Source organism: Anolis sagrei, chromosome 2 (assembly GCF_037176765.1).
Source record: "Anolis sagrei isolate rAnoSag1 chromosome 2, rAnoSag1.mat, whole genome shotgun sequence".
Classification (NCBI taxonomy): Eukaryota; Metazoa; Chordata; class Lepidosauria; order Squamata; family Dactyloidae; genus Anolis; species Anolis sagrei.
Window position 1 is genome coordinate 64,154,076 of NC_090022.1, and position 15,935 is coordinate 64,170,010.

The window sequence follows — 15,935 nt, forward strand, 5'->3', positions numbered from 1 at the left end:
GCTTCTCTCTTTCCTTCCCTCTTTTTCTTACCTCCCTCTTTCTCCTTCCATCCTTCTTTCCCTCCCACCTTTTTGTTCTCCCTTGCTTTTCTCTTTCCTCCCTCCCCTCCCTTTCTCCTTCCTTCCTTCTCTTTCCTCCCTCCCCTCCCTTCTCTTCAACCCTTCCTTCCTTACCTCTCTCATTCTCCCTTCCTCCTTCTATCCCTTCTACCCTTATGTCCTTCCTTCCCTCTTTCCTCCCTCCTTCACACTCTCTTTTTCCTCCCTCTCTCCCTCCTTTCCTTCCTTCCAACCTTCTCTTCCTCCCTTTCTTCCTCCTTTCTTCCTGGGGGATGTTTAGCTGGGGGAAGAGGAGTTAGAGAGGGAACATGAGAATCATGTTTCAAGATTTAAAAGGGTGTCCCATTGAGGAAGAAGGAGGGGGAAAACTGACTTTCTGCTACTCTAGAGACCAGGGCACAAGGGAGCAATGGTTTCAAATGGCAGGGGAAAAGGTTCCACTGAAAAGATTAGGAAGAATTTCCTGAGAGTAAGAGCTGTTGGAGAGTGACACAGGCTGCCTTGGAGTGTAGTGGAGTCTCCTCTTCTGGAGGCTTTTCTGCAGAGGCTATCTATTGGATTGTGCCTTCCTGCATGGCAGGGGGTTGGACTGGATGGCCCTTGGGGATCTCTTCCGACTCTAGGATTGTATACCAGGAGTAGGAAATAAGGGAGGGGTCTAATGGATACACTTTTTCTCTCCCATCCACCATCTCATCCTGACCAAGACCAACTCTTTTGGGATCCAAACGTTTCCTGTCTTTCCTTCAATTTCTGTCTCCAAAAGAGAAGAGAAAGGGGAAGAAAGGGCAGGGAGGGGGCTAGGGGAGAACCCCTCCCTCCCGGGCCTGCCCACCCCACTACAGCCTACCATGCGGCCCCCAAGTTAGAAAGTTTGCCCATGCCTGTACTAACTGAACTAAAAGACATGCTCATAGTGTTACTTCGGTTCCCTTCCACTTGTACTTTGTGAAACTTACTATTAATAACCACTTATGAATAGGATCTGTAAATGGGGGCTTATCTTTGTATATAGCTTGTATATAGTTTTAATCAACTACCTGTTCTATCCACCTTTAAGTTAATGATTACAATATTCCTTACATTTCTGTACCATATCCTCCTTTAATCCTGTAACAATGCTTAACTTGAAATATCTCTTTTCTCTTAAGTGAATGGGAAATGAGATGGCAGTAAACTTTGGCTTACTTTTTTTTTTTTACAAAGTGTGTTAATTTGCTACTATCTACAATAAGAATGTTCTGCTGAAAAATCTCTTACCCAATTGCATAGAGAGTTTTAATGGGTTTCTTCCAATCTTTTGCTGCTGCTTGTGTTCTGATCAAGTACTCTGCATAGTGATACGTCAGTGCACTAGGCTTCCCCATCAAAGCTTCATATTTCAGCTCCTTGCCAGTAATCTTTTTGTAAATATTTTCCAGACAAACCATGAACGTTCCATGTCCAAACCTAAAATATATAAATGGTTTTGTCAATGAGAAATAACCACAGTAAAAAAATAAATCACATATGAAAAGACCAAACAGGTCATTTGTTAGTCGAAATTTGTATGTCAAGATACCACATTGCTTACTTAGTTATGAATGTGGAACTACACAATGTCTCATATCCAACTCCCCCCCCCCCCAAAAAAAAATCTTCAGAAAACCTGGTTATTTAAATATGGTTTTGACAGTGATTAGTCAATCTCTAGAATATGGACTTATCTTGATGGGATAGCAAGCCCTTTTAGCTCAAAGGAATGACTGTGTTTTAATCAAATGTTCAGAATGTTATTGGCAGTTTTGTTATTTGATTGTACTGTATTTTGTGTTATATATTGATTGGATATGTTATTAATTGTTTGTTTCCACTTTATGTATTTATTGTATTATCTATGTTGTAAGCCACACCGAGTCCCCTGGGAAAAAGGGGCGGGATATAAATAAACATTATTATTATTATTATTATTATTATTATTATTATTATTATTATGAAACAGCAGCTGTTCTGAGTAATGGAGCAGCTCTTCAGCTGGCAACCAAGACACAGTAGAATGAAGTTTTCATCCCCCTTCTGATCATATGCTCAAAACATCAGGGGCTTTAGCACTCACAATTGGAAATTTGAGTCCTACCTTGGAGACTGAGCTTCAGCTGCCCACATCAGATCCATATTACAAGCCAATACAGGAATGTGGGTGTTTGTTCCCTGAGGATATGGATTTCCAGGATAGCCACTTGTCAAAAGGACATCTATTATCAACTGGAGGTTAGTTTCCCATCTCACTGGCTCACCAAACAAAATAATTGCTGCAAGACACACACAAAGACGCATACACACACATATGAGGTTTTATCTTTTTACTGCATATCACAATGTAATATTTCACAGTCTGGTTTCAGGCCTGGCCATGGCACCGAGACAGCCTTGGTCGCCTTGGTGGATGACCTCCGCAGAGAGCTAGACAGGGGGAGTGTGACTCTGCTGGTTCTCCTGGACATCTCAGCGGCTTTCGATACCATCGATCATGGTATCCTTCTGGGTCGTCTCTCCGGGATGGGCCTTGGGGGCACGGTTCTGTCGTGGCTCCAGTCCTTCCTGGAGGGACGAACCCAGATGGTGAAGCTGGGAGAGGCCTGCTCTGACCCCTGGCCTTTGACCTGTGGGGTCCCGCAAGGCTCTATTTTGTCTCCCATGCTTTTTAACATCTACATGAAACCGCTGGGAGAGGTCATCCGGGGTTTTGGAGTTGGGTGCCATCTCTACGCAGATGACACACAACTCTACTACTCCTTTCCACCTAATTCCAAGGAGGCTTCTCAGGTGCTAGGTGAGTGCCTGGCCGCTGTGTCGATCTGGATGAGGAAGAACAAGCTGAAGATCAATCCCGACAAGACAGAGGTCCTCCTGGTCGATCGTAAACCGAATCGGGGTATAGGGTGGTTACCTGTGTTGGACGGGGTTACACTCCCCCTGAAGCCACAGGTCCGCAGTTTGGGCGTCCTCTTGGATTCTTCGCTTACACTTGAAGCTCAGGTGTCGGCGGTATCCGGGAGGGCCTTTGCGCAACTGAGACTTGTGCGCCAACTGCGACCATACCTCGTGAAGGCTGATCTGGCCGGGGTGGTCCACGCCTTGGTCACCTCTAGAATGGATTACTGCAATGCGCTCTACGTGGGGCTACCCTTGAAGACGGCCCGGAAACTGCAACTGGTCCAACGTGCAGCAGCCAGGATGCTAACCGGAGCCCATTATCAAGAGAGGTCTACCCCTCTGTTTAAGGAGCTCCACTGGCTGCCATTCATCTTCCGGGCCCAATTCAAGGTGCAGGTGCTCACCTATAAAGCCCTGAACGGTTTGGGACCACCCTACCTGTGTGACCGCATCTCCATCTACGAACCCACACGCGTGTTACGGTCATCCGGAGAGGCCCTGCTCGTGATCCCACCCACGTCGCAAGCGCGCTTGGTGGGGACGCGTGACAGGGCCTTTTCCGTGGCGGCCCCCAGACTTTGGAACGCCCTCCCAAAAGATCTCAGACAGGCCCCCACTCTAGCCGTTTTCAAAAGGAATTTAAAAACTTGGCTGTTCCGTTGTGCCTTCCCAAACTAGGAATCCCCATCCCAAGTCCTGGAAGCACTTTAGTACAACAAATGTTGCTGCACATCACACTTTAATCCTACGTTCCTCCTGCCATATCAGCACTTTTAACCCTGTACCCCTTTGCGCCGGCCGAACCAGTTTTTAATAGTGTCTTGATGTATGTCATTTGCTGTTTATTTTGCTTAATTGTTTTGATTTGCTTGTTTACTGCTGTGATATGTTTTCTTTGTATTGTGTTAGTGGCTTCGGCCTGTGTAAGCCGCATCGAGTCCTTCGGGAGATGCTAGCGGGGTACAAATAAAGTTAATAATAATAATAATAATAATATTTCTAGTTTACAGAACCTTGAATAATTCCAGTGGGGGAAATAAATCTATGGTTCATAATAACATATTTATGCTACTGTCAAATGGTTTTCTTCAGAAATTAAAACGGTTAAGGGTTCCTGGAATCGTCATCTTGGGTAGTAAAATCTTATTTTGCACAGGCTTTGAAAGGCTTACACTTTTGATACCAACCTATTTATTTATATGCTGCTTTTCCCTACCCATGAGGGGGACGGGACTCAAAGAAGTTCACAACTGTGCATAATGGCTAAATTCAATGCTTTACAAAAGATAAAAACACATAGCATATAACAATAAATTAAAACCAGTAGACTATAAAACCTCAAACACTGGCAATATAAAACAGCGCCAATGCCAAAGTTATCATGGCTGCTTCACCTCACTTTCCAAATGCTTGCTTTAAAAGCCACGTTTTAAGTAGTTTCCTAAATGGTAGGAGGGAGAAAGATAATCTGATCTCGCTGGAGAGAGAGTTCCACAGACAAGGTGCCACCACTGAGAAGGCCCTGTCTCTTGTCCCCACCAATTGTGCCAGCAAGGACGGTGGGACTGAGAGCAAGACATCCTCAGATGACCTTAATGCTCTAGTTGGCTCATAAAGAGAGATACGTTTGGATAGGTCAGCTGGACCGGAACCATTTGGGTCTTTATAGGCTAACACTTTGATTTGTGCTCGTAGTAAACCAGCAGCCAGTGGAGCTGGCTCAAAAGGGGGGTAGTATTCCTTCTGTAAGTCGCTCCAGTTAGAAACCTGGCTGCTGCCTGTTGGACTACTTGAAGCTTCCTAACGGCAACCCTATGTAGAGCGTGTTGCAATAGTCTTTATGAGACTTAACGAGAGCATGGCCCACCATGGCTGAGTCTGTCTTCCCAAATAATCTATTAATACTGAAAAATGATAAGGCCTCTGTAATATGATTTGTTTGGCAGAAAGTGTCACAGAATAGTTTGGTGTTAATTGTGTATATATGTTATTTTGTGCTGCAAATTTCAGTAACAGTCTGTTTTCCAATATGAACTAGGCTGATGTTTAGTTATTACTGACAGATTTAGCACAATGCTTTAGTATTTTTAAAATCGTATACAGTATAGAGATTGTATAGCTGAGACTGAAATCATCATAGTGCAGCTCCAGGTAGCAGATTTAGAAGAGTGTAGAAAATACAAAGATAGAAAGCAATATCCAGGCTAAATGAGTAGCAATATTCTTGTGAAATAACTTGTATTAAACAAGGAATGTACACTGCTCATAACAGCCATAAACCTGATTTATAAACATGTAACAACACACTATTTTTAAACAATGGCTACTATCCATTCTACTTTTTGTAAGAATAAGTTAGAACACAATTAGAATATGAGACATACTGACCCTCGATCTTGGGAAGCTCAACTGCAGGCGGATGCTGCAAAGAAAAAAAAAGCAGCCTTACACTAGTCTGTATTCTTGCGAAACTCGTTTCACTTACTCAGATATGCCAGTACTATATTTTTAAGGACCAGAATTTCCTCAGACAAGTTTCAAATCTCTAGTTCAGCCAGAGTAAATAATCTTGCCTACTTTATTTTACCATTAGGCTCTGGGTATTTCTATATAATCCAGCTTCAGTATTTCACAAGGTGTGGAGATGAATAGTAAAAATATAGTCTTCTTGCATTTAATTTCATTTATTCTCTACAGTGTATGTCTTCACGCATTCATAAAATACAAATACAGGCAGTCCCCAAGTTACGAACATGTATTGTCGAAGGCTTTCATGGCTGGAATCACTGGGTTGTTGTGAGTTTTCTGGGCTGTATGGCCATGTTTCAGAAGCATTCTCTCCTGACGTTTTGCCTGCATCTATGGCAGGCATCCTCAGAGGTTGTGAGGTCTGAGGATGCCTGCCATAAATGCAGGCAAAACGTCAGGAGACAATGCTTCAGGAACATAGCCATACAGCCAGGAAAACTCACAACAAGCAAGATAGATTCTGTAGGTTTGTTTTTAAGTTGAATTTGTACGTCAGTCAGAACATGTACATTTTAAAGTGTAACATGAGCCCTATCTATCTATCTATCTATCTATCTATCTATCTATCTATCTATCTATGCAAGCTTTGGATAGCATAAGGAAGGGTGAACACCCCATGGTGTTTGCTTTGCTGTCTATTGCTCCTGTTCAGAAGATTTCATCTCACTTTCTGTCCCTGTGATCATTGGATTTTGAGAAAAAATGGCCTTTGTTGTAGAAACAAGGATTGGAGTGGAGACATCTTTTCCCCATGATAACTCCTTTTCTTAACTATTAATTGTAAGTCGGATGTTTGTAATTTGGTGACTGCTGTATATTAGTTATATTAATCACAAAAATTCTCTTCACAGTTAATTTCCACAATTTACACAACATTATTGAGAAAGCAGTTATACTACACACAGCTAACTGCCATCAAATTACACTTAGCCAGATCCAATCAAGCCAGAATATCTCACAAAAACTTCAAATAAGTTTTGTTTCCTTGCCTTTCTTTGAAATTCACTAGATACACTTCAGCACAGGGGAAGAAATAATAATAATAATAATGTTTATTTATACTCCACTTTTTCTCTCCACAAGGAGACAATTTAAAATTCAAAATGCACCAAGGAAACAGAAGGGAAACAAACAAAAAGTCCTTTCACAAAAAAAATATATAGCTACATTTACAAAATGCATAAACAATGTAAGTTTTTAGAGGGTTAAGTTTTGATCTACCAAGTCTCCTTAAACCCTTCCTAACGATAGGATAAAATGCGTTAAGCTGAATTGAACTGCTGGTTCTTGGAAGCGTTTCCTGATGTTTGTGCCCTGTTCTCTCAGCTGCTGCCTAATCTCTTCCAAGATCAGTCAATACTGAGTAAACCTAAGGACAAACTGTACAACCTTTTAAATGATGCAGGCAAGATAAAACAAAAGACAATTACATGTGCCTTCCTTTAGTCTACACAACAAATATGTTTTTGGCACTTAAGCTAGTAGTGTACCTTAAATCCAAGACACAATAAGATCATTTCAACAACAGACTAATTTTAGGGCCAAACTCCAATGCTAAGTTGAATACCCCTGGTATTATTGGTGTTTTTCATTCATTTGTTTTTATCAGCAGACAGGATTCACTCCCTGTTCTCAGTCAAATTACTATGTCCACTGGGAGGGAAAGTTTCCAATGCTAAACTCCAAACTAAACTCCATAAAAACACTAGTAAATTTAAAACACATATATGCACATGGGCCAAAACTGCCTGACTTCATCTAGACCTGGATCAGATATGATCTGACAATGAATAATCTTGAAAGTTTGTAAGTGCAAAAGCTCAACGAACATATCTGATTTTGTGGTGGCAGTGGGGCAAAATCCATGCTGTTAATATCCAGAAAACACTGTGATGTTGGCTGAATAACCTGGTGAACTCATGACGTATGTGGCCTCATTTCCTATAATTTCATAAACTAGGCACATAACGGGAGAGGGACGAATGAGGGGCACAGCTTGATACTTGGTGGTGGGGCATCATCTTTGGGCATCTGCTGTCTGCTGAAGCACTACAGGAAATGGGCAAGAAGGTAGCCTACAACTGACCATGGATTATGGAGATCGTGAATGCTGAAAGAAAGCAGGGTAACTGCGAGGATTGTTGGCACTGGTGTGTTTAATTAGCTACATGGCTCTGTGACAAACAAGCTTTTGTGAGTCTTGTGTATCTTTTCCTCAGTGTTGTACTGGTGAGGGCAGAATTGGGAGGTGAAGAGGAGAAAGATAATCTGTGAGAATAACAATAAACTTCCACGTGAGTAGATAGCAATCTCAATAATCTCACAGCAATCATCACATACTAAAAAACAAAGCCCATGTGCCCTAAAGAGCAGGGAAACTCTGAGTTAAACTGATAGCAGGAATATCACAGCTAAACTGGATTCCAAGTGAGGAAAGTATAAACCTTGTTCGTCATCAGAAACCATAGGAAACTGCCATTTTTTGCTTATTTATGTGTACACTACAAGATTTGTGTTGTAGTATCCATGTTTTCTTGTTTCAGTTACAGAACAGACCACTTTCATGAGAGGGTGTTGAAAAATAACACAAATACTTACCAAAACTTTAGGTCTTCGGTCATGGTCCACCATATCCAATAATGGATACGTCTCTCGTAGTTTGTCAATTGTAATTGGGTGAAAAAATCCAAGACTAATTGATGTTGCTAGTTATGGATAACAATCGGTATTCTATAGAAATGCACAACTTTACCTTGCGAAAACATCATAAGCAATTCATTTGATTTGACTGTGATAGTCTTAAGTTAAAACTTTACCACTCTTTGACAAACATGTAAAAGAACAGTAAGAAAGAACTCTGGCCTTGAATAATATTTAAGCACCACTTTTCTTTGCTCACTGTGGCCCCTACAGTTGGAAGCTGATGTCATTTTTTCCTGAGTAGCATTGTTAGAACAAGTTCATATTAACTCTTTAGCTACTTATACTTGGTCCTGAAAAATGTAATTAGCAACAGGTCTTACTGGTTTCAAGAATATCTATAGGAACATTATTTAAAGCTGCATGGTAAAAGAATGCATTTTGTTGTATTCATGCTCTCAACCAAAGATAAGTGCCCACAAGAGTCTTTCAAACCAACAATTTTGGGGGAAACATGCATACTTTTTTTAAACTCCTCACCTCACTGTCCACAAAGAACACCCATTAAGCAAGATGAAAACTAAGTAAAAAAATTCAGAATTTTAAGCTTTCAAAAATGGATTATCTTTTTTTGTTTTTGTTTTTGTGGTCTACCTTGGCTCCAATCTTTGCAGTCCCACAGAAAAAACCTAAATTTATCACATCATCTACCGAAACCTCAAGTGGATATGTAATACTAATAATAATGTTATTTATATCCCACCACCATCTCCCAAAAGTTGCTTACAAAGCACATGGTAGAGCAGTGGAATATACAAATACAGTAAAACACATCACACAAATACAGTAAAATACATACCAATTGTAAACAATAACAGTGTTGATAGCGTTAAAACCCCCATTAATTAAAATACTAAATAAAATGCGGCAATAGTTGTGGATAAAATAGTTGTATCAATTTCAGTCACGTTAAGTGCCCGAATCAAACAAGTGCTTGATCCTCAGGTATAAACTAATGTTAGCCCTCTTTGAAGCTCTGCTTAAAAAGCCATGATTTCAAGTTTTTTCCGAAAACCTTGGAGTGTGGGGGCTAGCCTAATTTCTCTGGGGAGAGCATTCCAAAGCAAAGGGGCTACCACCCAGAACGCCCTCTCCCTTGCGCCACCAAGCACTGCTAAAACCGAGGTGGGACAGAGAGGACCTCCCCGGCAGATCTTAGAGGCCAAGCTGGTTCATAGGGGGTTACGAAGATAGGAAGGACCTGAACTGTGTAGGGCTTTGTAGGTAATGACCTGCACTTTGAATTGGGACCAGGAACTTGTCAATGTAGGCACTGAGTTTGACAGGACCCTGCACACAGACACATTTTGTTTCAAACTACTTTCTCAAGAGATCTGGAGATCTTGACAGCTTACACGTGTTTTTGTGTCCTTCAGGCTGACCTAATGCAGAATGAAATAATCCAAACCTACCAGAGTTCTGCACAAATCCCAAATCTCTCCCAAATAACTAGAGCTTGGAAACGTTATCTCTTGGGATCTTGGCTCTGGGTGTTTAGTTCTCTTGGCCTCCCAACTTTTCTGAGGTCTGTGCTCAATGAGAGACCACTATTTTTGAAAGGATACTGCTTAGCAATGTCAAGAAGTGGACCTTGACCTGATACAAGAACACATTTGTCATGGTAACGTCTGAACATTCGCAAAGGACTGTGGGACATCATGACTTGGTCTTGGGAAATCTAGTAGAGGGGGGAAAAGACAGCTGTAATCATTTATATTTTTTCTTTTATCCTAGGCAACCTTCTTCATGAAGATAATACTAAGGATTTGTTTTTCCAAAGCAGACAGCTGATGCACATGTTCCTCCCTCCCCCTACAACTAAGGCTGGACCTATACGACCATATATCCTAAGATCTGATCCCAGATTATCTACATGGAATTGGATTATGTATGTCTCCACTGCCATATAATTTGGGATAAGAAGATAATCTAGGACCAGATCCTGGGATATAGGGCAATGAAGGGGCCTAAGCCTCAAACCATTAATATGACAAATATTAATATGACATCCAACACAGTACTGAGGACACAGAAATCTTACTTTTAAAGGGGTTACTGTTCTTATATAGAACTACACAAAATTAGCCCTGAAATCATGTAGATAGTAAATAGTTGATGAATCCCTTTCAAATGATAAATTCTAAAAATGACTTGGAAAGGTACTGCATCTTTGTGAAAAGAGAACTGTAAGAAAGGGTTAGGAGACTGCCTTGATGAATGTTATACAAAATATAAAACAGACTAGCTATATATACATATATATTGGATTTTATTGTCGTGGATTATAATCCAAACATAGTCAGGAGACGCTGAAGTTACTCACGGGAATGCCAAGGATATGGGACAGCTGGTCTGCTTTCTTCTGACGAAGACAGTTTCCTGCATTAGTGACAAAGACTACAGGCACCAAAAATTCTCCCTGAGAGTTAAGAAGTTTTTGAAAGGCTTTTCTTGCTGCAGGAATTGGCGTCTTCCCTCGCACCAATACTCCATCGATGTCAAACAGGAAGCCAAAGGTAGGTTGTTGTATGTTGAGCTGAAGTCAGGAATGAGAAAGCAAGTGTTTAATATTTCACCATCAGTTCATTTCTACTAAAACTTACACTCATAGCATTATTCTTTTGCTTTATGTAACCTAGACACTTGCCTTTCTTCCGAAGTTTTCCTTCCCCTTTTTAATACAGTATAGAGTCTCGCTTATCCAACATAAATGGGCCAGCAGAACACTGGATAAGTGAAAATGTTGGATAATAAGGAGGGATTTAGAAAAAGCCTATTAGATGTCAAATTATGTTATGATTTTACAAATTAAGCACCAAAACATCATGTTTTACAACAAATCAACAGAAAAAGCAGTTTAATACTCTGTAACATTATGTAATAATTACTATATTTCTGAATTTAGCACCAAAACATCGCAATGTATTGAAACAGCTGTGGATCCAGGCAGGAGGCAGACTGTGTTGGATAATACAGAATGTTGGATGGGCAAAGGTTGGATAAGCGAGACTCTACTGTACTTGTTACAACCCTGTCAAACAGCAATTCACCCAGGGAGAGTCATGGCTACGTGGCAATCTGAACCTCACATCACCACACTGGTCCTAATCCAAGACTTTAAACCAGGCCTCCCCAATCTGGTCACAATCCACTCCGACTCCCAAAGTGTTCAATGGGCATTCTGGCTAGAAATGATGAGAAATGCAGTCCTAGACATTGGAAATCAAGAAATTGCAAGAGGCTGTTCTAGAGACACTATATTTCCTCCAAAGACTTAAAAATAGCAGATTTGAGGTTATCCCATTTCATTCTCCCAGTTATCTTATGAGATCAATCATGCTGAGGTCATATAAGACTGACAGTGATACAGTGAACTTTTATAAGGGAATGGAGGCTTGAACTGGTCCAAGTCTAGTACTCTTTATTAACCACCAAAATACATAGTTCTACTGGAACCCTCAACTATTAAAAATCCAAAAGGTTCACATGCCATAAAGATTAATGTTTGACAATAATATTTGAAACTAAAGGATGTCAATTAGACATGCATCAAGACACATTTCAACACTGGAAAAGATCTATGCCAGATAAAGTTCAATAAAGAGTATTGCTGGGGTCTTAATAACAGGGGCTCACACTCTGGGTTGCTTTTAAACACTGCATGAGCTATAAATATTTCCACATTAATTAATTATGTAACCTTTGCTTCATCTCAGCATGCACTCAAATAATGTTTTATTCCTTCTAAAGCCAATTTGTACTGTTTGAATAGACACAGTTGGCAAGAAATTAACAAAAACAAGTATTTAGGTCAATCAGCAGATTTTCCACTAATGGATTACATGACTAAGAAATCACCCAACATTGAGACTTAAGGAAAGCCACCCACACAAATTTCAAGCATGTACAAACACTGACTTACTTCACTATTGTACTCTGCAAATATTCATCACTTGAAGTTCATGTTAATGGTTAGAATTGCCTCACGTTGTAGTACAGTAATCCAGTAAAGTAAAAGTTTCCCCTTGATATTGAGTCTACTTATGTCCGACTCTACAGGGTGGTGCTCATCTCCATTTCTAAGCCAAAAAGCCAGCATTGCCCAGAGACACCTCCAAGGTCATGTGGCCAGCATGACTGGATGGAGCACTGTTTGTCTAGTATAGATTCCCTTAAATCTAAACAGTACTGCCCTGAGTCACCTACGGGCTGAGAGGGGCGATATATACATGTAGTAAATAAATAAATACTTTCAAAATAATTACTTTTTCAGATGATAACTTCTAGAATTCACCAATTGCTCTGCTAGTCAAGGATTCTGAGAAGTGTAGTCCAAACAAAAGACTCATCCAAGCTCTGGTTCCAATTCTTTGGGAATAGATAGTACACACTCTGCTGATTGCACACTCATAGATGCATAGAAGATGTTGCTGGTAGTGCTGTGTGCCTTCAAGTTATTTCTCACTTATGTGAAGTGATCATGGGGTTTTCTTGGCAAGATTGGCCTGCCCAAGGTTACTCACTGAGCGGACATTTGAACTCTGGTTCCCTACAGTCCAGGTCCAATGTGCAAACTAAAACACCAGAAAGGACGCCTTTGGGTCAGAAATATCATCCTTCTTTGGAGTTTCCTTGTAGAAACCTTTTTATTCAGACAGCCTTTTAAATATGAAGGTGTTTAAGATCAATTCAGCGGGTGCTGTGGTATTGAACTCTGAATATGTTTTAATGGTTTTTTAACTGTTGAATTTTTAATGCTGTTTATATTTAATTCTGCTTCAATGTTTGTATGTGTGTGTATTTTAAATTTATGCAAATGTTTTTATGTTAAGATGCTTTGAATCTCCTCTGGGAAAGACAAAGCAGGGTATAAATAAATATAAGAAAAAGCAAAGAAGAAAACGAAAAAGGAAACCCAGGTGGTGCAGCGGGTTAAACCACTGAGCTGCTGAACTTGCTGACTGAAAGGTTGACGATTCAAATCTGGGGAGGGGAGTGAGCTCCGGGTGTTAAGCCCAACTTCTGCCTACCTAGCAGTTCGAAAACATGCAAATGTGAGTAGATCACTAGGTACAGCTTCTGCGGGAAGCTAACAACCCTCCATGCAGTCATGTCGGCCACATGACCTTGGAGGTGTCTACAGACAACGCAGGCTCTTCGGCTTAGAAATGGAGATGAGCACTAACCCCCAGAGTCGGATACGACTAGACTTAATGTCAAGGGAAACCTTTACCTTTACAACAACAACAACAACAATAATAACAATAATAATTTGAGGATTGAGCTGCAAAGACTCTGGCACAAGCCAGTCAAGGTCGTCCCAGTGGTGATCGGCACACTGGGTGCAGTACCTAAAGATCTTGGCCTGCACTTAAACACAATCGGCGCTGACAAAATTACCATCTGCCAGGTGCAGAAGGCCACCTTACTGGGATCTGCATGCATTATTCACCGATACATCACACAATCCTAGACACTTGGAAGTGTCCGACGTATGATCCAATAGAGTGTCTGCTGTGGACTCATCTTGTATTACAAACAACAATAATAATAGAAACAAGATGCTTTACTTAGACAATGATAACCTCCCTTTCCTTAGGAATGATACAGAAAAACCTCAAGGAAAACAGGACAATAAAGTCACAAAAGCTCCTTTAAAGAAGGGGATTCACACTGCACACATATATTCTCTGAAGTGGTCAGGAAGGAGAAAGTGTTAATGGCTGTTTGTTTTCTGTCTGCTTCACCTCTCCTTTGTTCCTTGGCAAACCAGAACTTCTTTATGGAACAGGAGACTGTTCAGTGTGGAGTGGCCTCCTACCTGAGTGTGGGTGCCTTTCAAAACATGAACTGGGTTGGCTGTTAGCGTCCTAAACTGAAGCACTCAAATGTCTCCTTTCTCAGGCAGATGGCAACCAAACATTAGGTGGCTGTCCAGATGAAGTGGAATGCCAGAGAGCTTGGGAGGTGGGAATACAAAGCTAATTTAACAGACAACAAATCCCAATGGAATTGATCATGCATAAGATTGCCTTGTAACTGCATCCCAAGCAGCTAAATTCAAAGGGATTTGTTGTCTATCAAATCTCTTTTGGCTAGTGATTGTAAGAATTCCTTTTTTAAGGTATAGGGAAAACATATTTTCTATGATCCTAACACTGTTTAAGCCACTTTAAGATGTCTTATAAAAGAGCCAACAAGATTGGAGGCTGGATTAATTTTTCTCTGGAGATGTAGGCAACCAGCATTGGAATTGGCCAGATCTTGTGGATTTAGGTTCTGTTTACTAAGAATAGTGTATTCAAAACGGAAAGAAATTAAACCAAACTTCTCTGGCAACATAAACTGATTGTTCTCACCACAAATACCTTAAGATGACACAATCCTCAAATTTCAGCAAAACTAGACAAGTAAAAACACTGGTAAGCAGTCTGCATATTAATACTTCACTGAAAAGATTTGATCAAAGCAGCCTTCTAATTAGCATTTGAGTGTTTTGAAAGACTTGGCAAGAGAGCATGTTTATGTTTGAAACATGCCAACAGATATTACATCACAGCTTTACACGGGCAATTGCCACTCTAGTCTCTTGGGTAGATTAAATCTGGTCCCGGAGGAATCTCAAAACCTCATTAAGAGTCTCAAAGCATAAAATAATATTTTCAGAACTCTGCTTACTGCTAAGGGTTAATGTTTTTGTCACGTCCACAGAACAAATGCTAGCACAAGGAAAATCATATGCAGTGTATGTTGCCCCTAGTTATATCTTGCCGAAGCAGCACAAAAGTTCATGTTATCCCTGAAGCGTGACACAAAGGAAAGAAAGTTTCAGTTAAGAAACCTGGACTGCTTTCAACTCTTGTAAAGTTTTAATACATTGTGTATTTATGTATGCTTTTAAACTGCGACCCAACCAAGGAAGGAGGAATAATATTTGCGTAAGTGTAGTCACTTAGTATTTTCCAGTTACTTGCAAGTTTTTACTGTATTTAATAAAAAAATAACATTGAAAAATTCCCAAGGGCCATGAGCCATCATGTGTGTAAGAGATTCTATTAATAGGTGGTTTAACACACTAAGGGCTTTCAATGTTCATTCAAGCTCTACAGCGATAGAAAATTATAGCAGTTGAGACCACACCTACAAAAGGCAACTTATTTAGGCTGGTGGTGCTCAAAGCAATGATCCCTGGACCAGTGCCTGTCCACAAGCCATCAACGGCAAGTCCATGGCATATTTCCAGAAACAACACCCAGTAGTGAAAAAACATGAATATGGTGCCAGTTTCTGGTACACTTGTGGTGGACTGGGGATGCTGATTTTCCCCACAACAGAAAGTCCTGGAAGCACTGATTTCGGCAATATGTGTACAGTATCCTATTATGTTGTGGACAGTTCCAGCTTCCTCGTTTCAAATTAGATGGTTATTAGTGATACAGCAGTAGATCTAAGTCCCATATATCTCTGCACACTAGAACAAGTAAATTAGAGTCATAGAATCATAGAGCTGGAAGAGACCTCATGGGCCATCCAGTCCAACCCCCTGCCAAGAAGCAGGAAAATCACATTCAAAGCACCCCTGACAGATGCCCATCCAGCCTCTGCTTAAAAGCCTCCAAAGAAGGAGCCTCCACCACACTCTGGGGCAGAGAGTTCCACTGCTGAACAGCTCTCACAGTCTGGAAGTTCTTCCTAATATTCAGGTGGAATCTCCTTTCCTGTAGTTTGAA

At 40.7% G+C, this 15,935-nt stretch overlaps 1 protein-coding gene across 1 annotated transcript in view; it reads right to left on the bottom strand.

The window, feature by feature from the left end:
* LOC132769235 (haloacid dehalogenase-like hydrolase domain-containing 5) overlaps positions 1-15,935 on the bottom strand; it is a 29,357-nt gene that overhangs the window by 2,585 nt on the left and 10,837 nt on the right. The window contains exons 2-7 of the mRNA XM_060765965.2: positions 10,529-10,741; positions 9,771-9,883; positions 8,104-8,197; positions 5,365-5,398; positions 2,177-2,351; positions 1,321-1,509 (exon numbers count right to left, since the gene is read on the bottom strand). Of these exons, the coding sequence (XP_060621948.2) occupies positions 1,321-1,509; positions 2,177-2,351; positions 5,365-5,398; positions 8,104-8,197; positions 9,771-9,883; positions 10,529-10,741 (818 nt within the window). The remainder of the gene's footprint in view (positions 1-1,320; positions 1,510-2,176; positions 2,352-5,364; positions 5,399-8,103; positions 8,198-9,770; positions 9,884-10,528; positions 10,742-15,935) is intronic.